At 34.9% G+C, this 26826-nt stretch overlaps 1 protein-coding gene across 10 annotated transcripts in view; it reads left to right on the forward strand.

Moving 5' to 3' along the window:
- Positions 1-26826, forward strand: part of PKP4 (plakophilin 4) — a 260863-nt gene that overhangs the window by 168429 nt on the left and 65608 nt on the right. For 9 of the 10 annotated variants that reach the window (XM_069080737.1, XM_069080739.1, XM_069080741.1 and 6 more), the window contains one exon: positions 11364-11398. In XM_069080737.1, the coding sequence (XP_068936838.1) occupies positions 11364-11398 (35 nt within the window). Of the gene's footprint in view, positions 1-1528; positions 1611-11363; positions 11399-26826 lie in introns of those variants that run through there. The other variant, XM_069080746.1, reaches the window with a different exon arrangement.

The following is a 26826-nucleotide window of genomic DNA, read 5'->3' on the forward strand; positions in this document are numbered from 1 at the left end:
GCTTATTTTTCTTCATCAAAACATGAACCACTTGATGCCATAGACTGATTTTTGTTTTTGTATCTTTCCTGGTACAGTGCATGGCACATAACAGGCACTCAGCAAATGATTTTTGAATTGAATATAGGGCTTTGAATACCAGGAATCAGTAATACATACCTGAATTTTCAGGAATTATCAGGTACTACTTCAAAACGAAATCCTACTTTAATGCCTCATGTCAGTCAGTATGAAAGTGACCTGCAGTTCTTGAAGATGTCTATAAACAGCATGAACCTCTCTGAGGGCCTACCAAAAGTAGAAAGGCTATGATTACAACCCTTGCACTCAACTCTATTCCCAGGAAACAGTACAAGTTTAAAGAGGTCCATCCCCAGAAAGTTAACCATCAGCTGATGCATTTCTCTGGTCACAAGGATTCATGAAATCACTCTGGTATGCTTAATAGGAGAAATGAGTTACAGATTCTTGAACTTTGGAAATTTAAGATACTGTCATTCAAAATATATTAGTATACTTAATCTAAAATTCCAGCACTATAAAATCCAAAATGCATTTATATTTACAGGGTATTAAAAAGTAAATAGTAGATTATATTATGTAGAAAGTAATTTCTGTTAAAATTCACGAACATAAATTTCTGATTTTCATTATTGTGCCCTTATATGGAAAATAGGGAGCGAAAATGGATTAGAATCCAATGATTTGATGATCACTTCTGATTCTTAGCAACTATCTAGTCCAACATGTACCTGAGCAAAAATCTCCTCCACAGCAAACCTTGAGAAAGCTAGCAGCCTCCCTAAGGACAGTTTTTCTGCTCTGTGGCCTTCAAGACAATTATATTTGAGAGTGATAGACTGAAGAATATTATGATAGGGAAAGCAGAGAAGTTTTTTAATTGTGTATTAGAGATATCCACCTGAATTCTATCATTTCTCTACCTACCAACTGTCAGTCCCAGAACTAGAACCTGAAGGCAGGGAAGCTTCTTGTATACCCTTATACTTATTTCTTGTCAAATATTCTTGACTTTTGCAAAAGGAAATCTTCTTGTGAGTGGTGCTGTTGTTTGTACTCAGGAAGTTCCCTTTAGATTGAAGATATTATACCAAATTAATCTAGTTACTGAGTAGAAGAATTAGTAATTATGCTTTACCTAAGTATTAATATGAATCCTACTTAGGCCATTCTGGTGAAAGTTATTTTTACATTGAATAGTATTATGCATATATGTTATTGCACAAATGCAAATGCCCATTTCTATCATTCAAATTTTGGTTCACCTCTGTAAAGATACATGTTTCAAGGAGCTTTCCAGATACTATTATTACATAGATGTTGTTACTGGTTACTCAGAAAAATCACTTTAGTTTTTAACTTGATAATCAGAACAGTCAATTCTGCTATAATGTTAGTTTTGAAAATGTAAATGTTTCCACCATGATTAATATATTAGGGAACATTTTGAGCATAACATGAATTTTGAGTTTGCTTTTGCATGATTTCTTCCTCAAGAAACAGTGAGAATGCAGAACTCCTAAGCCCCACTTCACAATAACTCACAAGCTGCAGCCCTTCAGATGCCTGCTTCCACAAGCAAATTTCAGGTATTTGTCAAGTTAAAGTGCCATGGTTGTTATTTATCTCCTGGTATAATAGGAGCTATGAACAGAAAAGAGCCCACCACTTCCCCTTGCCCTGTGCCACCCCCAGGAGTCCTGGAGTTGCACTCTGTCCAACTAGTTAAGGTGACCTGAGGCTTCAGAAGGAGCCACTATTTATTGTAGTATTTATACATTTCTTAACTCTTAAACATGTATAAAATTGTGCTGCCATTCCTATTAAGTTCATGTCTTATTTGAATATGTCACTGACAAAGTTCTTGAGTATGGTGCCACTAACCCCATTTTTCCCATAAGCTCTGTTTTTTTCTTTGCATAATTTTGCATGGTGCAATGCTTTGGGGAAATGGCATATATCACATTATGGCAGAACTGACTGTATTTTAAAACACATTCAGGAAAATTTACTTCATGATTTATTTTCCTTGAAATATTTATCTTTTGACCTTCCTCCAATAAAATGTAAATCAAGGTGAAAGTACTAAGTATAAACACTATATATTATTTTTTTCTGAGAACGTCAAAGAATTTCACATGCATTTCATTTATCATAACATCTCAATGTAGCTAATAACTTCATTTAGTATGAGGTATAGTAGAAAGGGCATTAAACTTAAAAAGTCAATGGTATTCTATTACCTCCATTTTTCTCAACTAAAAATGGAGAAAATAATATGCCACTTTATTTGCCACATTATTATAATAAAAATTCTTTCTAAATCTTGCAGTGCTATGTATTTGTAAAATTTGTTGTTATCGTTGTGAAAAAACAAATCTATAAAATGCTAAACAACCTTGAACAGTATGCAGTAAATGATAAGTTCCATATCTAATCTGGAATTAATATTTACTATTTAGAAACAATTCAATAAAAATTAAATTCAACTCATGTGCAAAGCACAGTTGCTATGGATACAAAAATGATAAAATGACAGTCCTTTACCTCAAGAAACTTATAATTTCATCAGAGGATAAGTTATATGCTTAAATATAATTCAAGTTAGACAAAAGTATATAGAGAGGTTAAACAGAGAGTTACTGGATATTGGTGAGGAAAAAATCTTTTCAAGCTGGGGTATTCCATAAGACCTTTGAGTTAGTAGCACCTGGACTGAATCTTAAAGCAGTGCAAGGTTTTTGACTGGCAGAAATAGTTATTCAGTTTTGATGAGAAAAGAGAATGACATAGGGAAGAGTTAAATTTAAAAACACATGTTTGTGTAAATCTTCTGGGTGGGGCAGATCTGTGATTTCATTGGTTTGAAAAAGTTTTAGTGAGAAACTCACCATTAATGCACACTGGTAAATATTCAGTGACCCAGGTTCTCCCTGTTTGGATGCAGACTTCTTTCCATCCAGTATGCCATGCTCATTCCTTCCTTCCTTCTCTCATTTTACCTTCCTTCTCCCTTCTTTTACTTTCCCATCTTTTATGTATATGTATATATGTATATATGTAGGTAAATGTGTATGTGTATACACCTATATACATATGTGAATTAGATAGGAAAAATATATTACATGTCATTAAAATTACTCAGTCCTGATGGGTTGGAAAGGGATAGGAGAAAAAATCATTGACATCAATTATAATTTATTCCAAAATTTAAGTGCCATAAATTGGTTGCCCTAATTAAGAAACAATTGAAACTCAAAAGTAACTGCATTCAGCAAATACTTGATATATTTAGCAAATGTAAAGTTATAGCAGATAAAGAAGGCAACACCAATTTAGAAAATCAACTTTTTTTTTAAATCTTGCAGTGAAGACTGAACAGCAGTTATGAGCAGTATCATCTCATAATACATAGAGAAGCAGTAGAGAGTACAACCAGTTTAAGGAAAACTTAACAAGAGACGCAAATAAGCAAAGTTATAATGAAGGAATTTATGTCTGGAGGACTATAAATTGAAGAATAATAAATACTTCCAAAGATTTTTCTTTCAAATTCTTTCATCATTAAGGATTGTAGAGACTCTTAGTGTCTTAACATCAGTCTTGCACATACTCCTAGAGAGCAGGAATAAATGGCAACAGACATGAAAACATCCAGATTAGTTCTCTGTACATACATGAGATGGCAAGATTGAGTGCTGGAGGTAACAATTGTGAGAGCATTGATTCACAAAGGGGAAGCTACCAAAGATTTTCTCACTGTACACTTTGCCTTCTGCCTATGATGTGGTTTCCCCCAGCTCCCATTCTGGTGCCATCTTCTCCTGATTGGTGACTGATCACATCTTGGCCCTAGATCCACCAAACTGTACTCAGACTATCTTTCTAACATGTCTGATTCCTACTAGATATTCCACTCTCACTCTTTGGCCAGGCTTTTCTGATTTGTTCACCGTCATATCTAGCTAACCCCACTCTTGCCGTCTTTCTTCCATGTTGCCATGTGCGTATTGCACTCTCCTCCTACGCTTTCCTAGCCCTTTCCCTAGAAATATTAATCATGCCATCACTATGATTCCTGGGAATACCATGTCATTTTATTGCCCTATGCCTCCTCTTAACATAACTGTGACTTCTTAAAGCAAAACATCCCTACCTAGCCATCGCTCCCATATGTGCTTTGGCTTTTCTAATTAAAATAAGTGAACTCTTTGAGAACAGAGATGATCTTGTTTTTGAATTTGTGCCCCCATTGCTTAGGACAATTCCAGATAAATAGTAAGATCTTAATTTTTTTTCATTCATTCACTTACTCATCTTATGATTTATTAAAGCATATAGAGAATTCAAGAGTCCACTGTGCTTAGTTTTTTTCTTATGAAAAACATTTGATTTGATAGAGCAAAATACCACCTTTAGATGTTCTCCAGCAAGGCATGTCTCAAGGATGTTTGGCATACTCATTCACACAGGAAAAACCAAGTGTCTAAATAAGTTTATTGCTCAGTTTATGACATATAGTTGGATGGGAAAAAGTATAACCTATATTATTTGTGTGTTTATTTGGGATAGGGGGACAGAGAGAGGGATGGAGCAGGACAAAGGGATGACAAGTTGGGCTTGAAATTAAACAGGAGGTGGAAAGTAGACTGGAGTGACCCCAAGCTTTCATTAGAAACAGTGGCCTTTTTTTTAACAGTATTATATGTAATCAAAAATACTTAACACACAGAGCAGTGGAGAGACACTTGGTGGTATGAACAAGCTGAAATATATAATAAAATAAGAATTTTAAAGAATGACTATAACAAAATAAATCATCAGTAAAAATATATGATTGAAAAAAGAAGGTGGCCTAGTAACATGGCAGGGATTATAGATAGCAAGTGGACAGCCTGAGTGCACTAGTACCATTGTAATGTCAGAGGTAAACTAATAAGGAATAAAGCCTATTGAATGGAACTCCTAGGGAGAAAATGGGAACAAAAGTGATACAAGATAGGCATGGATGGTTTGTAATCTTAATGTATCATCCAAATTGTTGAGATCACAAATCCATTTCATCGTGTGTGTGTATGTGTACGTATTTGTGTGTTTATATGATTCTGAAAGACTGAGCATAGAGGTCCTTAATCAACAGATTAATCTGTAGATAACTTTGAAGATATTGAAGGCTTTTGAGCAGGTAAATTGTGTCATTCTTGTGCATTAAGAATAATTACTCTGGCCATCATGTGGAAAATATATTGTGTTGAGACGGCAAGCAAGTGATTTCTTTGTATACAGACTTCAAACTAATTAGAGGTTACTATAATAGTCTAGAAGAGAGATAATAATGAGAACCTGAATTAAGATAGCAACAGCTAAGGGAAATTTAGAAGGTTCATTTCCTTGTTCAGAACTCTTTACTTTGTTCGTTCCTATTGACAGTGGTTTGGTTTGGTTTCCCACTTTTGACCATACTTTCCTTTGTGTCATGATGTGACTGATCCAGTTTCATTGTGAAATTGATTGATCCGTGAACTAGTTGACTTCCCCTCACCAATCATCACGGCAGTGTCCAATGGCCATTAAAATGTGCTCTTTAAGACAACTCCTTGAAATAATATCCATTCTTAAAATGTAATTAAAAAAACAGCAAAAGGAAGCAGTGAAAAATGTGCAGCCAATTCTCATAATTACAGTAGTTATGTTCTATAAAGTTGCCACAAACACTGAATTAGTTCATACTAAACTATTCCTCCTAGAGGAAATACAAGGCTCTGTTGCTGTGAATCTGTGGTCACATTTGCACTAGCACTTTTCAGGACATACATATATACATACAGATGGCAAATTTCTTCTTCCTTTTGCTGGATGTACCATATTGTTGATTCATTAACACTGAATTCACAGCCAACTGTACAGTAACTCATACCTGAATGAAGCTTGTCTAACAGACATATTTTCTCTATAAGGCATATCACAGTCTTCTTGTGTTTAGGACTGTGCTTGGGGGCCATTTTAAACAAAGAAATCACTAACAGTACAAAAATGCAAAAAAAAAAAAAAAGGCAATAGACTGTGAAAAAGTCATTTGTTTACAGTGTGAGAGCTGAAACAAGAAGGCAAGTTTCCCCTTGTTCTGTTTCATCTGGAAACATTCTAATCAAGTATTTTTCCCCACTTTACCCATGTTTGTGACTAAGCACCACTAGTATCTATTTAGTATTACAGATAAATTTTAACTAGTAAGTCAATTCACAGATACAGAATCCACAAATAATTAGGACCTACTATATATGCCAAAAAGCTAGTATTTAGCTGACAGAAAACTAAAGGTGGGCAAAACATCTCAAGCCTGTTAAATCTAGTCAAAGTAAAGCATTCTAAGTTAACCTAGTGCCAGTAGAAGTACACAGGTATGATTGTTGATGTCACAAAATAAAGCATCTAAATTATTGATTGCCCCAAGTGATTTGCATACCACTGTATCTCTTAGGCACTATGCTAAGCACTAGGGATATAGAGACTGTAAAGAAATAGTCCCTGCCTTCAAGGAGCTTGCATTATATCAGGAGAGGAAACATATACATAAATATGTGTGTATACACATGTATGTTGTATGTAATGTATATATATTGTACATATAATTAGTGTAAATATAAGTGTATACATATATTCACACAAATATATGCACATTTATTTATGTATACTTCATCATATGAAGCACACATGACATATAGTTGGATGGGAAAACTATAAGCTAGAGTATTTGGATGTTTATACACATACTAGGTATCTATATAAACAAAAGAAATACAAGTTACTGATTATTGGATGATTTTGTGTAAGAAGTAATTTTTGAGCTGAGTATTGAAGGTAATTAATAAGTTCTAAGAAATGGAGATGGGAGTAAAGCACCTTCCACGTATGCCAGACTGTGCAAAAGTATGGAGTTGGAATGTAGTGGGTGAAGGACAACAGGAAGACCACTTTGATAAGACTGAATGGTGGGTAATTTAGTGAACCTAGAAAAGCAGATTAGAACCAAGTTAGGAAAGACTTTAGGTTAAAGACCAGAGAGAAGTTTATAGTCAATCCTAGAATTAATAGAAATATTATAATTGAATAAACCAAGGAATGACATGTTTAGACTCCTGCTTTAAGAAAATCATTGTAGTACATGTGTGGAGGATGAATTGGAGATATTTTAAGCAGGGAGGCCAGGTAGGAGACTGCTATAATAGTATGGGAAACATTCTGTAAGGGCCTAAACTAAAGTTGTCCTCATGAATGTAGAGAAAAGGGGACAGATGAGAACTGGTATTGTGGTAAAATGGACAAAACTTCGCAGTTTTTTGGATATGTAGGATGAAAGAATGAGAAGTCAAGGATGACTCTGAAGATGTAAAACTAGATTGGGAAGTTAGGAAGAAAGGTGGATTTGAAGGAAATAAATGTTATGTTTTGGGCCTATTGAGTATGAGGTGCTTATTGGGATTCAAGTTGGAACTATTTCAGTAGATAATTGACAATGTCAGTCTGGGATTCAAAGGACTGAGTATAACTGGATGTATACAGTAGATCTGAATATTTTCTTGTTCAAGGATAATAATTAAGTCCGTGAGAATAAATTATTTCCCCCAAAGAGAGAAAAGAGGACTCGGAACAGTGTGTTAGGGTAGACCCACAATTCAGGTTTACAAAGCAGGAAATGATGAAGAATGTGGCTAGGTGCTGAAGTCATTGAGAAGACTAAGAGGAGTTATGGGATTGTCAATAGACTTTCACGAATACTAAATAGAAAATGGTATAAGTGGGTTATATTCCCATAGGCTATGTGTATAGATTACACTTTCCCAGAGGAACAGTGTTATCAAGTATGTTTGTGTTCTAAGCTCAGCCTACTATAATTTATTTAGCAAACAATACAAAATGAATTCCGAGTTCTCATTGGGAATACATAGCTTATATGGTAGTACCAGTGAGAACAAGATTCCTGTCCCACCCCCTTTCCATATATATATATGTGTGTGTGTGTGTGTGTGTGTGTATATATGTGTGTGTGTATATATATATATATATATATATATGCTCTGGAAAGCTTTGAATGGTCTTGTTATCAGGGTCATAGATTAGACTGGGAAAGCAGGAGGTATTCCAGTGGTTTAGAGCAATGATGTCAAAATCAAATAGAAAGATAGCCCTGCTGCCACATATTGACTTAGAAAGCCACAAATTAACATTTATGTTATATTGTATAAACATTTCTCAATTACATTTTAATCTGGTTCAGGTTTCAGTAGGGAGTTTTGAAAGGAGTTTGATTCCTAGATTAGAGGAGGGGAGGATAATAACTGACAAGAGGATGGCCAGGGCCTCGATTAGTGGCATCTTAAGGGGTGGGTAGCAGGAGGCATGGTTTTGAAGAACACTAGCAGGTACCATGGGCAGTAATAACTGCAGCACCCATACCTTGAGCAGCCTCTTTAAAACTTTGGTGTAATGGTCAATTTTGGTAACAAGGAGTGCCAAACTGATTTGAATGAATTGAATAAAAATGTAACAGAGGAGATAGAAGAAAAGGAGATTGTGCAAGTAGAAATAATAAAGTTTAAACTTGGGAAATGAGGGAGGAACTCAAAGAGGATTTGAAGGTTTTGAGCCTCAATGACCAGAAAGATGATAATGCCATTGTGGAAATAAGGAACTTCTAGGAAGTGCAGTTTTGGAAAGCAAGATTTTAATTGTTATGACAAAGTAGCATTTAAGATGTATGTTAAGACCTTCCCTTAGTTAGAATGATCTTAGAATGTGAGGCTATCTTGGTTAGTCCCTTGACTATGCAATCAAGCATCAGTTAGTATTGTACAGTGGTTTGGTTTAGTTTTACTTGTTTTTTCTCTTGAAAGTAAATTGCAGATAAATACTTCCCATGAAGGATGCCATTAGATTTGTTCCAATTGATCATGGTATTACTCTAGCAGTTTTTGATGAACCTCCTCACTGTCACACCATTATTTGCATATTTTTTTAGCTAATTTATGATTCTTACCTACATCTGAGGAAGAATAAGTTGACATGTTTTTAAAAAGGAATGACTTTATTAATTTAACAGATAATTATTAAGTTCCTATATTATGCAAGGTACTTCATGAGATATATAATAATGTAACATCTCTACCTTTATATAACTTACAGTCTGGAATACAAAACCCTCTCTGAAAATGTACAAGAATAAATTGGATAGTAGGGCTCATATTGGTATATAAGACTAGAAAGTTAGATTAGAATGTAATCATGGAAGGCCTGTAACATTAAACTTTCTTCTGATCGCTGTGAGGAAATTATGAAGAATTTTAAATGAGAGAGTGATATGATCACAATGCTTTAAGAAAGTTGATCTGTTAACAGCATTAGATAGTGGGAAACTGGATGGATATTTAAGAAGCTATAGCAGTAGTCTTGAAGAAAAACATAAGTAGATTCTCTTTGGCACCAAAAGATTTCCTAAATTCACTTGTGCAAATTAATACAAACTGTATGCCATAATATTTTGAGGTTCAGGAACTTCCTAGAGAGTATTTCATTAAATTTCATGTAAGTTCTAAACTCCAAAGCTAATCTAAACTTTCATGTTATTCTCGTGTGCTTTGGAACATTAATATTCCTAGGCAGTTTGATTTTAGATAATATTCTAATGGTGGTGTGAAATATGTATATTTTGATAGGAATATAACTGTGCAGTGTCAACTCTGTGGTTTGTTTTTTTTTAATAGTAAAAAAAAGAAATAGATTTAAGAGCATCTGAAATTTCCTACGGGGACTTGTTTTTTTCTCGCCAGGTGGAGCTCTAAAAATTTTATAACCCTACCCTTAGAAGCCCATGGCAGGAAAGCAAATCTACTATTACTGATATTTTACTAAATATTCATTTTTCTTTGCACTATCAGCCTCCCCATCACTACTTCAAGATTCTAAGAGTTTCTTATGTAAAGGATCAAAAAAATTTAAAAGATTATTAGCATTGGGCTTATTCACTCTGTTCATTTCAAATTGACCAACTTTGCTTTCATTTCAATATGTTAGAATAAAGATGATAATGAAAAAAATAATCTTAAAGCTCAGAAGATTCTTAGAAAATATTTCTGCTTCTAATTTGGCTGTGGTTTTATTAACATCCTGGTGACTTAGAGAAAAAAAATCAAGTGTTAAAAATAATTGTAGAACCTTTTGGAATTTATGAATTTTGATTCTTTTTACAGATGAGGAAACTTAGATCCCAGGAGGTGAGGGGAATTGCCCAAAATCACATAGTTTGATGGCAAAACCAAGACAAGAATAGTTTGATGGCAAAACCAAGACAAGATTCCAGGTTTCCAGACCCTCTTGACATCCTTTCTTATGTACATGAGCATGACTATTTATCATAAGGAAGGACCTTAGAAATCATCCGATCCAATTTATTTTATAAATGATGAAACTGGGACCCAGGGAAATTCAGTGATTTGCCCACAGTCACAGGGATGAGTAGAAAGAGAGATTATGAACCGAGGTTTATGTGCAATAGGCTGTGTTACTATTTTTGCTTTCCTCCCATGAGGATAAAATAAAGTGGCTTTATCCATAATCATTACTTATATATTTTGTAGCTGACATGGCTACATATCAGTTTTCTCAACTTTTATCCAAAGTTGAAATTGCTCAATAATTTCCTAGATAAGCTGAAGAAAATGTTTAATTATCCATACTGATTACTCTAATGCCCTATTCATCAGTTTTAGAGTTATTTTATATTTATATTTTAATATATAATCATATTTTAATATATTATATTTATATTTTAATATAAATTTCCTGTTCAGTGCCATATTAATGCAAAAGTTTACTTTTCTATCAGAAATAATAAGTAGTCTTTTTTATAAAAAAAATAAGTTTCTTATGCTTTCTTTTTCAACAATTTAAGGACATTTATTTATAATTTTTATGTTTCAGATTTATCATTAAAGCTGATTGTCACAAGAAGTATCGTAGAATATCATTGACAGCTTAAACTTTTGCTTTCCAAAAATATATCTTAGATGGCTCTACTTAACAGCTTTGTTCAAGAAGGATCTGACATCATTTTATAAGTTGTTTTAAATTCATTTTTTCAGTTCAGATACTAATTATTACAAAAATGAGACTGGGTTAAATTGCACAGTCTATTAAGTTATGATAGTAGAATGATTAACTTATTAAGTAAGGGAACTTATTTAGTCTTTCAGAATTGCATATTAAATTTTTTATTTTTCAATATCAAGTAAAGCTGCGATAAAGCAAATAAATGTTTCCCTTTTTTTCTTTTTTTTTTCCTCCAGCTCAACTGAAAAGTCGTTTCCTTGGAGATCAGCAGGTACAATCTTTTATATGAAAAAAATTTTCTTATACTTTATGGAAGAAAAGAAATTTGGTTTCATTGTTTTCTCTTATCATAAGTAAATTGAACATATGCTTTAATAGTAAAAATCTTGAGCTTTTTCAAGCTTCTTTAAAGAGATGAATCTTGTCCATACCTAAAGACATAGTACACATTATTGATAAGAATAATCACACATCACCTGTTTTAAATATGTTCATTCCCAGTAGGTTGTATCTGCAGATTTTATTTTCATAATATTTTTAAAACTGGGCCTTTGATATCATTATGCTATAGAACTACAATGAGGAACTTCTTCTAATGCACATAAGAATCTGCTGATCTCCTAATGATCTTCTAAGAATGTGAGAGCTCTCTGGGGCACCTGAAGATGGAGTGACCCTTCTGCCCAGGGGTCACATTGCCAATCTAGCAAAGGCAGTTCTTGAACCAAGATTTTCTTATTGTTAGACCAGCTATGATATGCTACCTCTTATTTTCCAGAATATTAGTTTTAAATTTTACTTTTTATCTAGATTATTTATTAGAGTTTTGAACATATATCGCTTTTTTTTGCTGTAATTAAACTTTCAAGTTATGAAAGGAAGGATACACTTGTAAATTTAGTTAAATAAATAAGAATACCTAATACCTGATATTTAATGCAATTCAATCTCAGTACCCTAGCTTTTGACTATTAGTCTCAGTCTTTATATCAATTGAAATCAGTAAGAGTGCTAGGCACTATGAAGAATACAAAGAGTGTCATGATCCCTACCTCAATGATGAATGTGTGTGGTGATTGAAATTGAATGACAGTTACATGTGTCACAAGGCAGTATATGATTATAGAAAATTAATTCTATAGCCAATAATTGCTATATTCATCCAATCAGTCATTTCCCTTTGTGCCAAGCAGAAAGATAGTGCATCAGACCGTAGTGATTAGGGAAAATTTAAAGAAGCTATTCTCTGGCGTTCACTTATCACTCCTCCATAGTTTAGAAGATTTCTGTCCTCACTCATCCTTTTATCTCCTTTTAAGCTCAAGACCTTTTACCACCCCAGAACTTATTCCTTTTTATGATCCTGATCCCTTCACCTCCTTTCCTCTGGGACCTTCTTCTACTCTTTATTCCCTCTCTTGGTTACTTATTTTTAATGTCTTTTCTCTCTCCTGATTCCTCTTCTTCTTTCAAGGATTTATAAATCTCCCCAAATATTTTTTAAAAGAATATTGTCAGGGGAGGCTAGGTGGCGCAGTGAATAGAGCACTGGCCCTGGAGTCAGGAGGACCTGAGTTCAGATATGGCCTCAGCCACTTAACACATACTAGGCATGTGACCTTGGGCAAGTCACTTAACCCCAATTGCCCTGCCTTCCCCCCTCCACAATGTGTGTGTGTGTGTGTGTGTGTGTGTGTGTGTGTGTGTGTGTGTGTACACACTAGCTATGTGACCTTGGGAAGTCACTTAACTTGTCTTGGACTTAGTTTCCTCGTCTATAAAAGGCAGTTGGACTTGATCTCTTCCAATTTTAAATCAATACACAAGTTATTCTTCCCCTCCTCCTCCCATCATATTTTGAAATTGATTCTTAGAACCCTGGTTTATAATTTTGTATTTATTCCTATTAAATTTCATCTGATTAGATTCACATGAGAGACCTTGCAAATATTGTGCTTGGTTCAAGTTATACTATGTCTCTAGTATTCCCCGATCTACCAGTCTAGTTCACAAGGAAATGAAATTAATCTGTCATGACTCTTAGCTCTTAGTGTTCACTTCTTCCTTTTTTAAGGGCTAAGAAACCATCCCTAAATAAAATATCTTACAATTTTACCAGGAGTAAAAGTCAGACTCACTGGTCTATAATTTGTAGGCTCTGTGTAATTTTTGTTTTTTGTTTCTTTTATTGGGATAACATTTTCTTTTCTCTTGTCCTTTAGCACTTCTTCCCTTCTCCACCATCTTTCAGGATTCACCAGTAGTGAGTGATTCCAAAATCATCTGCCCATTCTTTCAGAGACCTAGGCTGAGGTATAACCAGACCTGGTATTGTGAATACACTAATGAGAGCTAAATGCAGCCTCTTTATTTTCTCACTTATCACTCTCTGATAACCGTTTTTTTTTTTAACTGATTAACAACATATGCATTTTCCTACTCACTTTGGAAGAAAAAGCAGAAGCAAAGAAAGAATTAAGTAATTTCAGTCTTTTTCACTGTGATTTCCCATGGCATAGCTTTAGGGGGGGAAAAAACAGTTTTTGCTGTCCTTAATCTTAGCCAATTCTGACCCTTTGTACCTTGACACAATTTTTCTGGGATCATACCACTCTTTTGTGTTCCTTTTATAGGATCATAGATTTAAAGCCTTCTTCATTTTAGAAACAAAACTGAGACCTAGAGAAAATTTAGGTTTTCCTGGCTTTATGATAAGCTGTCCATCTACTTTGCCATGCTCCTTCTTCATTTATAAAACTAGACAAAATAACATAATTATTTTTGTGGCAAAAAGATCTAGAATTAAAGTTCATGCTAACTAAACATCTTTACTTCTAAATTTTAATAGTTAAAATCACCATATATTTCTATTGTGCATTCTTGGTGGCTAAAATATGGCTTCCTATCTGCTTTACCACCTCCCAGCCTAAGTCCAGATAAATAACGTTTAACACTGAAAGAATAATCCAAATTGACCTTTCTTTTTTCTTCCTTCCATATTGAAGTAATTTATGACATAGAAAAGGATAGAGAGAGAGAAAGATATGTAATAAGTCATGAACTTATAGGAAAATATTTTGTCCCACTAGACTTGTATAGGATTTATAAGAAATATAATAAGTATGTTTTGCCAGATGCTCATGAGTGGAATGTTAGATCAACAATCATATACTGAAAATTCTTATTGAGAAATTTGGTACAAGTTTCATCATAGGTTGATATTCTGTTTGAGAACTGAGAAATTGAGAGACCTAGATTTCATAAAAATAGCTCAATCTAAAGTTTTCTCTCTTCTTCCTATTTATATTTAGCTGCTTTTAATGAATTACTATTTTACAAAGGTAACTGTATGTGTGTGTAAACACACAATTAATACACTTTCATATGTCTGTACACACATACATGCATACACACATGCATACATACAGGAAATGGCAAACCATCCCATTATCTTTACCAGGAAAGTACCCAATGGAGTCACGAAGAGTCGGACCTAACTGAAACTTCTGAATGGCAACATGCACACACACATACACACATGTATGTTTGTATATCTCATTTATGAAAGTTGGGGGGTGGAGACTTTATGTAGTTTCATAACATATGTGAACCTCATCATCATATGGCACTTACCTTGTGCCAGGCACAGCATGAAATGCTCTATAGATAAACAGGCAAACAGTGGTTAAATGACTTGCCCAGGGCAGTATAGCTAGTACTTGTCTGAGAGTGAATTTGAACTCAGACCTTCCTGAATCTAAGCTCAGTGTTTTACCCACTCTGCCATCAGTTGTCTTCTCTGTAAATAATCTGAAAGTTGACTGATTCAGTCATCTCATTTAATGTGGATATTTCCTCCAGCAATGTAGATCTTAACATATCCATGCCTGCTTATCCTATGCAACTGTTGTTCAAGTTCTTTTAATATGATTGCTATGTTCTGCTCATCTCTGGATGACGTCATCACGTTTTCTTGGTGTTACCTAGCTAAACATTGGAATACTCCATCAAGTGGGCAGGCTACCCATCAGTTAACTCAAACTATTTCATTATTCTTCCTATGTAATTTTTTATTTGTGGTGTATTAGAAGCCTATTCATGTCCTTCATACACCCATTCCCTTTGGGTGATCCTCAACTTTAGTTCTTCAGAAACTCTAGTGTTCAGTGACTAGAGGCCTTACAATATCACCTGAAGAATATCAAGGATAAATAGATGACTCTTTCAAAGAGAAGCTTCATACATATACATATATATATATATATATACATGCATACATACATACATATATATATATATATATATCCAACCCCTCACTTCACAGACAAGGAAACTAAGACATGGAGATGTTAAACTCTGAAACACAACCCAGCTCTCTCTCAACCTCTTATAGTCATATCTACCTTGTTGTCTATTTTCCAATGTAAGTCCAAGATATATATCCTAATGCAAAAGTTATATAAGTTATCTGTCCACGGTTTTCCTTTATGGAGAGTTGGACAAAACTCTTATGAATGATATATATTTTATATGATAAAGTATATCTTGCTTTAATATATTTAATGATATTTATGTATAATATTTTATATATAACTCTGTAGCGTTCTGGGACTTGATGTGATCAGTGAGATTTACTGTGCTAAGCAATAGGGATATAGTTACAAATAAAAACAAATTTAGTCTCTGCCCTTGAGGAAACTGGGGGGAAGAGCTGATATGGAGACAGTGCCAGACACAAGGGCATGATGTTATGTTCCAAAGTTCAAAAGCAATTTCCCAGGTGTAAAAAGTGGAGAAAAACTGGCCTGAGCACTTCCTCAAACAGAGACCTGGGAGCCCATAGCCCAATCTCCAGTCAGAGAGGCAGAAGGTACTGATGAGATATAAATACTAGCCAGACTCAATCTTCTAAGATAATGGGAATCATCACAGTGTTACTTGCAAATAGGAACATCTAGAAATCCACAACATCTATCAGTAATCCCTCTTTTAATTTAGATTCTGTGGTAGAACACTGCCTAATAGTGATGGACATGTTTGGCAAGGACATATCTTGAGAATCAATCTATTAATACTCTCAAAATTGTGTCTACCCTCAGGCACATAGGACTCAGAGCCATTTTGTGATTTATGGGTTGGTATTTCTGACAAGTTCATCACCATGTGGCCAGTCTACTCTCAGAATAGCCTTCTAACCATGAAGGTCACTTCATGCCACATTGCAGTATTATAACAAATCATCTGTAAAATGGAAGTAATAATACCTACATATGGACCTCAAAGGTTATGAGACTCAAATGAGAAGTTTTTTTAAGCAATAGAGTAGCATATAAATATCAGTTATTATTTAACATAACATAGTTTGAAAACAGATAAGATGTTCAGGATATTGCTATCCTCTGACTTCCTTCAAGACTTAATTCAGAATCCTAGAAGTGTCCTTCTATCCAATGTTAGTTTCAGTTTTACCCTCTGTATATCTTGTGTGTACATAGTTGTTTGCATGTTGTCTTCATTAGTACAAACACCATGCACTCAAATTTTTTTTGCTTGAATACATATGGCTCTGTCTCAAAAATATGCAGCGGGTAGGACAAATACTTTATAGCCCCACAATTATGTGACTTTAAACCCTTTGCATTTGAACTTACTTTATTTCTCAATCATTGTGTCACTTTAACTTTTTTTGAACCACATTCACTAATTCAGTCTTTTCTGAATTAGCTTACAATTTGAAGGGTCAACATCTTTCTTTTAAAACCCTAGCTAATGTTGAAGTGGGACAAAATGGCATAGCAAAAAGGGGGGCAAATGGCATAGTGGAATATCTTCTTGACTTAAGAGTCTGAAGAGAACTGGGTTTGATTCCCATTTAACTCTTATGTCATATGATCCTAAGCAAGTCCCAGCCTCAGTTTTCTATTTTTTTCTTTTTCTCAGAAAATGTATTACTATCTTTTGTTTTCACATTACCTCAACTTACAAATATGTCTCCACACACCCAGAGACCCATCTTCTGTTAGCAATAAATTTTAAAAGTAGAAAAAAAAACTACCAAAATTTACCATCTCATATATCATCCAAGTCAGACAGCATATTTAATGCTCCCTACCCATAGTCCCTTTCCTTTGTATTTAACACATCAAACATTATAGACCTTTATATTGGCATAGTTGCCCCTCATATCCCTTGTTAAGATTTTTTATTTTTTATCATGAATTTAACAAACATGTTTAAACATAAATATCTCCATATACAAAGAACAGAAAAATATAAGAAAATATGAATCTGTAAGATATAGCTTTGTAAAGCATATATTAAATTTAACATGACAATATCAACACTTTGACTACTTCCAAACTTATTTTTTGTTATCTTCTGTTTTTAAAAACAATATTTACTTGGCACTCTTTTCTTCTCCTGCTCCTTCCCCATCACTCTTCCGTATCTTTCTCTTTTCTATGTATTGCTTATCAGAAGATGCATGTTTGAGTTTCCTGTCTTTCCAAAGGACTAATTCTTTTGGTTAAATAGGAGCATAAATATAATATTTAAACTATTTAATTTGCTTGAATTTAATCTTTCTCTCTTCAGGCATCTAATCCAGAAATGCACATTCAGTTTATTATAATATACTTGGGTTTCATGAGATGATGGTACACAAAGCTAAGTGCTTTTTTTAAGCTATGGGGAGGCTCTTTAATGCTAACACAATACTGTCTGTTATTGCCCAATGATGATTGGTAAATTAGTAGGTGAGGCCTGCATTTATCTCTCAGTTCCCAACTTAATAATATGTCTCTTTATATAACGGATGTTCGTATTAACTGTGTCATCTTAAAAAAAAAAGTCTTTTTTAGCTCAGAAATTCTCAGTCAGTGTTGGTATTTATTAACTTGGAAAAGTTTTAGTTATTCACTGGTTCCCAGAAGTTTAGCCATAACACAGTAGAAGGGATTTAAACCTTTACTCAATAGCAGTAATAAGAAAGTTATAAAAAATTTGCTCTTCTGCTCAGTTATGTCAGTTCTTCAGTTGTTTCTTTATAATTCTGTTAAATGAATTCCTATTATACAAAGGATAGTACTGTACCTAGAATCACAGTTTCTATTAACTTTTTAAAATTTATTTTAGTTTTCATCATTCAGTTTTGTAAGATTTGAGTTTTAAATTTTCTCCCCCTTCTTCCCCTCCCCAAGACAGCATGCAGTCTGATATTGGTCATACATATACAATCATAGTAAATATATTTCCACATTAGTCATGTTGTAAAGAAGAATTAGAGCCAAAGGGAAAAACCACAAGAAAGAAAACCTACCCACCCAAAAAGAGAAAAGTACTATGCTTCAATTTGCATTCAGACTCCGTAGTTCTTTCTCTTCATGTGGATAGCATTTTCCATCATGAGTCTTTTGGAATTGTCTTAGATCATTGCATTGCTGAAAAGAGCTAAATCTATCAAAGTTGGTCATCGCACAAGTGTTGCTGTTACTGTGTACAGTGTTTTCCTACTTCTGCTCACTTCACTCAACATCAGTTCATGTAAGTTTTTCCAAGCTTTTCTGAAGTCTACCTGTTCATCATTTCTTTTTTTTTTTCCCTTTTGGGGTTAAGTAACTTGCCCAAGGTTACATGGCTAGTTTTTTGTGTGGGTATTAAGTGTCTGAGGGTGGAACTGAACTCGGGTCCTCCTTACTCTGGGGCCAGCGCTTTACTCACTGCACCACCTAGCCACCCCTCTCATCATTTCTTATGGAGCAATAATATTCCATTACATACATGTACCACAACTTGTCCAGTGTTGATTTTTAAATAGTGTGATAAATCCTTGATCCTTATGCATGATGAAACACCAAATATAAATGTTAATGTTCTGTTTTAATAATATTACTTCTAAGAGTAAAATATATCCTGAGTTCATCACCATGAAAATGCTCATTTGATAAATGCATTGGAATATAAAAATAGCATTAATATTTAATAAGAATTAAAATCCATTTTACAGTGATGTCTTATGTCTGTAAAAATTGGCATTTAAAATTTGTTTCACTTATTAATGATTTGTAGAAAAGAAATTTGTACACTATAAATATCTTTCAAAACTGAAATAACTGGGTAGGTTATTAGTAACCTTCAAATAAGATAATATGTATAAAATGCTTAGCAGAGTGCCTGGCATATAGTAGGTACTTAGTAAATACTTGTCCTACCTCCACACACACACACACACACACACACACACACACACACACACACACACACGGCCTCTCATCCACACCCCCTCCCCACTTTATTTTTTGGAAGCTTAGAGAGCTCCGAAATAACAAATCAGAATGGAATAAGAAAGAAACTAGTTGTATTATTGTATCAGCAATGCCATATTCACAATGCCTATGGAGATTACAAATATGCTGATATAATTATCCATTACAAAATACGTCATGCTTGCCATATGGGGAAATAAACTAGAAAATTTATTAAGATACCAAAAGACTGAGTCCCAAAACCAGAAAGTGAAAGCCATCAGAGTAGTTATGATATTGGCACAGGTAGATAAAGTAGAAAGCACCCACATTTTCAAGCCTTTAAAACAGAACAGGCTACCTCAGGCAAAGGTCCTCCTCTCCCCACGCACAGCAACCACCCAGCGTCCTGGAAGCGCGCTCCCAGCAGCTCCGGCCCCTGGCAGTCCTCAGCAGGAGTCCTTAGCAGAAAGTCCTTAGCAGTCCTAACTCAAAAAGGGCTTCGCGCTGCCTCTGCCTCTGCTGCTGCCGCCGTCACCACCACCGCCAGCCCACCGCAGGACCGCTAGCTCGGCTTTCGCTTTCTCTCGCTTTCCGCTTTCTCTTGCTCCGCCCCTTCCTGCTACGTCAGCATGTCCTTGGCTTTCGCTTTCTCTGGCTTTCACTTTCGCTTGCTCCGTCCCTTCCTGCTATGTCAGCACGTCCAATGGGGCATGGAAGATCTTTAAATCCCATAAGCCTTACAATTATCCATTGCAGGTTTATGATCACCTGGCTTTAACTTGCAAATGGGGTAGATAAATATGAAATAAAGTTGAAATGAGTTCTGTCTGACATGACATTGTCATATAAAATTGTCTTCCCTCCCCAAAGAGAGTGCAATAGATCCAAACTGTCTGTTAGCAGCAAAGTTATCAATACTAGAACATTTGAGCATTTCCCAGTAGTCACACACCCTTATACTATTAGAGGTAAAGACCAAATATTTCTATATATGACTTTGGAAACAATGTTACAAGGCAATATATGTGGAAATCTCCTTAATGATTTCCCTGGGCTCGAGTTTCCATGGTGATTTTATACACAGTACAGCCCTTCCTCTTTATCTTATACTGTATAAACAGAAAGAAAAAATGAAGATTTAGAAGTATTGTTTTAATTTCAAATTATTTAGCTATCCCTTTAATAGCATTTTCACTCACATTTATATATATTTTTAGTAATATTTTCAAAAGAAATCATCACACTCCCATTTGCTGTAGGGTATAATAGACCACAAATATTTTTGCAGATCTTTTTGCTAATTTCTTTTATATTCTATTATTTTTCTTAAGATAAGATTTTTTTCTACTTACCTACTACTTTGAATATGGCTCAAACTTAGAACAAACTCAAGAAGACTGAAATGTATTTCATTGAAATGTACCAGAAGGTAGTTCTTTCTTAATTGAACAGAGATTTTATTGAACTTCAGAATGTAGTGCCAAATTCATATTCTTGCTCAAACAGTTTTCTGATAGGTAATTTGACAAATTGAAATATCCCAAAGTAATATGGTTAAAATTATGTATTTCAAATGTGCCCCCAAAATATTCTAAAATACTGTATTAGTCCTCAGTATACTATGTCAAGAACCAGTGTTCACATAACCTGACATTTTCTCTTCCTTCTTATAAAAATGTATTCCATGTACTGATGATATTTCATTTCAAAGTTCCTATGATAAACTTTTGATATCACGATCAGTCATGTAATTTTGAAACCTTTTCTCTGTGTTCTCCATTCTTCTTTTAGGACCTGAACAAATAATAGACTTAATAGCTCAACTTCAGTAGTTTTCTGTGCCATTCATCGAGAGGAACAGCAACTCTCTTTAAAAGATAGTCATCCCAAAATGACATGCAAAATTAATCAGTTATAAAATTTGCCATATTGAAACAAATTTCCATTTAACAGAAATTGGGAAATGAAATGTTCTCATTTGATGAAGAAAGGTTATTGGTTTCTTTCTTTCCTGTCTTTCCCTTTCTCCCTCAACTCTATCCTTCCCTCTAATCCCCAGCCTGTCTCCCTCACCTGCTCCCCCTTTCTCCAAATGCATATGCATGCATTCACATGTAGACAATGTGCAAAAATTTGAATACACTTAATGCTAATGCTATACTGAAGATAATTCAGAAGTCAGTGAAGGATTTTACAGTCATCACTGGGAGTATCAGTTATTACCTTATTGGATTATAGATAAAGGAAATTTGATTGACTCTGAACAAACACTAGAGTTTCCTAAAAGTTGCTACTTCCCTAACTTCCCTAAATTCTTATGTGCATGAAGTTCAAAATGGACTTAAAATTGTTTAGGTGTTTAGGCTTTCGGTTATTTTGATCCTGGATAAAAGATCAGTTGCTATATTTGTATTCAACTCTTGTCCTAGACATTGTTCTCCATAGTCTATGTTTCATTTACATTTTAAAGATGTTAAAAGTAGAAATCATCAGTAGAAATGACACAGTACTTTTTATCACTTTCTGCGTGTGTGTGTGTGTGAACTGTTAGTATTTTTAATAAAGATTAGGAATACACAGTCATCCATTGTTCACCTTGTGCTTGTTTAAGGTAGTTTATTAGTATGTTTTGTAAAAATAAGTTCTGTTAAGAAATGGGAGAGTAGTTTGTCAAGTAATCAGTGGTAGGGCACCTTGTTATGTGAAAGGAATATGGGAATAAGGGGGGGGGGGTGTATTCATGGTTTTCCAGCATATATCCATCTACTTTTCACGTATATGTTAATATGTAAATGCTTGTAATAATAAAGAAAACATGGCAGCAAACATGAACAATAATAGCTTCTGGTTTCCATAGTAATTTTTTTTCCAAATTCTGACACTATGCCACCTTGTGTTCTCAGTCTAACATTTATCAGTTTAAAATGAGAGACTTAAGTGTGCATGTATAACTAACATCTGTATAGCAGATCAAATTTTAAATTGTGTTTAAAACTGCATCAGCTTTTCTTTTGAAAAAAAGCATCCCACTTTTTTATTATGATGTTAGGTGCTAGTATGATAGTATTAATTAGCATTCTTAATTTGAGTATTATTTCATTACTTCTATTTCAACATTATTTTCAAGTCAAGAGTAAAATAATATAGGGCTTATCTACTTGTCCAGTTTTGTGCTATCTTCTGTGCATTTATGCATTGATGCAAGCCGGCTCTAATTCCCTGGGAGACTCTTTGTCAGATATTTGGCATTTATTCAGGCAGAAGTCCTTCAGAAAATCATTCAAGAATTGCTATATAAGGATTACTGAAGAATGAAAATACATATGAGAAAACAGGCAAAAAAAAAATAGGATCCCATTCTAGTTCTGTCAGCCTGTCGGGAAATTGAGAACCAGCACAGAAATTACACAAAAATTATAATCTTCACTGAAATTTCATATAGTAGAATTGAGTACTATTGCTATCAGTACTGTGACTTATTAAATGTTAAATAAGTAGGCAAGGAACCCTCCAAAAATGACATAAGAAATTTTAGCAAAAGCATCTTGGACCCTAGTACACAAAAGTTTGGAATGGAGTTCCTCAAGACAAACTCAAGGTTTAAAATGCAAAAGGCCTATTATCAACCTAGTATGTATGAAAATTAAGCTTTCTACCTGTAGAACAATGAGTTGATAGACTGGCTTTGCCAGTTACTTTGGTAAATATAGCAGAACATTTTGTGATGAAAATAAGTTCAGTGAATCATGTGGATACTTACATGAATTGATGCACTTAAGTAAATAAAACCAGGAAGAATGACTACAACAGTATGATATTTGTGATAAAGGGAGGAGAGGGGGGGAAACTAAATTGAATCCTTACTGTTAGATTCAAAGAATCTGAAAACTCATAGTTTTCAGGTGGAGCCAAAATGGAGGACTAGAAGCAAGAAATTCCATGAGCTCCCACCACAACCACCTCCAATACCTGTAAAATATGACTCTAAACAAATTTTAGAGCTACAGAACCCACAAAGTGATAGAAAGAAACAAATCTCCTGCTGAAGCCAACCTGGCAGGCTAACAAGAAGGGTCTGTCACACCGAGATGGGAGCTGAGCACAGTCCCACGTGAGCTGTGCTGAACCCAGGGCAGCCCTGACCAGTCCCCCAGACCAACCAGAGTAGACTTCAGGAGAGTGAATCACTGGCAGCTGTGGTGGTTTACAGACTTATCGACCCATAAACTCCAAAGAGAAAATAAAAGGTCAGTGGGTAATTCTGTTGGAACTGGGTGACAGAAGAGCTTGGTCCAGCTCCTGCCCCCAAGGCAAGAAGTAGAGTGGAGCAGAGGCTACACTTGCTGCAGCATGGCTGCCTCCAGGGCTCCTAGCCTGCAGATAGTAGGGGGACCAAGCAGCCATTCATAGGGTAACCACTCTTGCTTTGACCTGCTTGGATCTGGGTAGCTATCTTGGGTATTGGTCCTGGGGTGAGAAATGCCAATGTGCCAGAGCTTGTGGTGGCTATAGAGAGGGTGCCCTCCTGAGACCTCTGACAATATTTGCGAAAACCCCAGCAATTGGAACAAAGCTCTCCATTCTGGAAGCAGAAGTCTCCCGTGGCAAAGAGCTCGAAAAGTCAAGTAATTGACTGGCAAGATGAGCAAGCAGAGGAAGCACAATCAGACCAGAAAATCCTTTTTTGGGGACAAAAAGGATCAAAGCATGGAACAGGAGGAAGACAGTGATGTCAGAACTCCTGCACCAAAAGCTTCCAAGAAAAATATGAACTGGTTACAGGCCATGGAGGAGCTTAAGGATTTTGAAAATCAAGTGAGAGAAGTGGAGGAAAAATTGGGAAGAGAAACGGGAATGATGCAAGAAAATCATGAAGAGGAAATCAACGGCCTGCTAAAGGAGACCCAAAAAAGTACTGAAGAAAATAACACCTTAAAAAATAGGCTAACTCAAATGGCAAAAGAGGCCCAAAAAGCTAGTGAGGAGAAGAAAGCCTTAAAAAATCAAATTGCCCAGATGGAAAAGGAATTTCAAAAATTCACTGAAGAGAATAATTCCTTCAAAAATAGATTGGAGCAAATGGAAGCTAATAACTTTATGAGAAATCAAGATACTGTAAAACAGATCCAAACAAATGAGAAAATAGAAGGCAGTATTAAATATCTCATTGGAAAAACCACTGACCTGGAAAATAGATCCAAGAGAGATAATTTAAAAATTATTGGACTACCTGAAAGCCATGATCAAAAAAAGAGCCTCGACACAATCTTGCAAGAAATTATCAAGGAAAATTGCCCTGATATTCTAGAACCAGAGGGCAAAATAGAAATTGAAAGAATTCACCAATCACCTCTTGAAAAAAGATCCCAAAAAGCAAACTCCTAGGAATATTATAGCCAAATTCCAGAGTTCCCAGGTCAAGGAGAAATTATTACAAGCAGCCAGGAAGAAACAATTTGAGTATTGTGGAAACACAATCAGGATAACACAAGATCTAGCAGCTTCTACATTAAGGGATTAAAGGGCTTGGAATATGATATTCCTGAGGTCAAAGGAGCTAGGATTAAAACCAAGAATCACTTGCCCAGCAAAACTGAGTACAGTGCTTCAGGGGAAAATATCGTCATTCAAAGAAATAGAGGATTTTCAAGCATTCTTGATGAAAAAACCAGAGCTGAACGGAATATTTGACTTTAAAATACAAGAAGCAAGAAAAGCATGAGCAGGTAAACAGGGAAAAGAAATCATAAGGAACTTGTTAAAGTTGAACTATTTACATTCCTACATGGAAAAATGATAATTGTAACACATGAGACTTTTCTCAGTATGAGGATAGTCGAAGGGAATATAGATTATATGTATGTATACATACATATATGTTTATATAGGTGGGTATATGTGTGTATAAATAGATATGTGAGTGTGTGCATATATGTGTACATGTATACATAGACAGAGGGCACAAGATCACTTGAATAGGAAGGGATGATATCTAAAAAAAGAGGTGAGAGAGGAATATAATAAGAGAAGGAGAAAGGGAGAGATAGGGTAGGGCAAATTATCTCACATGAAAGAGGCAAGAGAAAACTGTTACAATGGAGGGGAAGAACAGGAATGTAAAAGGGAATGAGTCAACCTTACATTGAATTTAGCTTAAGGAGGGAATAACACACACACTCAATTGGTTATATTACCCTACAGGAAGGTAAAGGGGAAGGGGATAAGAGGGGGGATGATAGAAGGGAGGGCAGATTGGGGGAGAGGGTAGTTAAAAGCATACACTTTTGAAAAGGGACAGGATCAAAGCAGAAAATAGAGTAAGTGGGGGATGGGATAGGATGGAGGGAAATATAGTCTTTCACAATATATCTAATATGGAAACATTTTGCATAATTATGCATGTACAACCTATATTGAATTGCTTATCTTCCCAGTGGGGGTAGGTGAGGGGAGAAGGGAAAGAATCTGGAAATCAAAGTTTTAAAAACAAATGTTAAAAATAATTTGCTTTTTACATGCAACTGGGAAATAAGATATACAGGCATTGGGGTATAGAAATACATCTTGCCCTAATAGTAAGTTAGAGGGGTAATGGAGGAGGAAATAAGAGAGCAGATTGGGGGAAAGGGTATTCAGTAGTCTCTTTGTTTGGGGGCAGGGGGTAGGGGAAGGACAGGGAGAAAATTTATAACTCAATCTTGTGGAAGTGAATGTTGAAAACTAAAACTAAACAAATTTTTAAAAAGAGTTTGCAAGAAAAAAAAACCAATTGCAGCAAAATCATTCAGGGAATGCACACTAATCCTAATGTCCAACTATAGCAAATCAGCAAGATAAATTTGCAGCTAAAATACTATGTAAATGATTTTTGGATTAGACATGCTTCTGTACCTACTTCCATTAATGTAGTTAATTGAGAGATCACTGCAGCATTGACCTTAATGAGATAGTTGCACTATTGACAGAACCATTAAACTTTTTTTTTTCAATTAAAGATTATGGGTTCTCTTGACAGGCAGTCTAATTGAACTTTTTGCCTCATCCTCTTTTTGTTAAAATTTGTCATATTTTTACCAGTGCTATAGTTGTAGTTAAAACCTGTCCATTCGTCTTATCAAAAACTGTTATTTCACCATTATGTTGTAGAGACAATTGCTGCTCTCAAGAAGCTTACAATTTTGTGAAGACAAAATTATCAGCATTATTTGACGTAGATACCCATAAATCCAAAGTAATGGAGCATTTAGATGCAGTTTTCATGAATTATCATTTAGAATTTATGCCCTCTTATTAGGGTTTAGGGAAAGGCCACTGAACTGAAAATAAGTCAGTTGGCAGAAAGAAAGGGATAGGATAGCCCTGCTCAAAGTTAGGAGAGAGAAATATTATGTGGGTAAGGATTTGGGTTTTGGCCTGGCTTTTTGAATGAATGATGACAGTAATTGTACAATTT

Source organism: Petaurus breviceps, unplaced genomic scaffold (genome assembly GCF_028583685.1).
Source record: "Petaurus breviceps papuanus isolate PSGF00001 unplaced genomic scaffold, PetGlider_PUasm1.0 91133, whole genome shotgun sequence".
Taxonomy (NCBI): domain Eukaryota; kingdom Metazoa; phylum Chordata; class Mammalia; order Diprotodontia; family Petauridae; genus Petaurus; species Petaurus breviceps.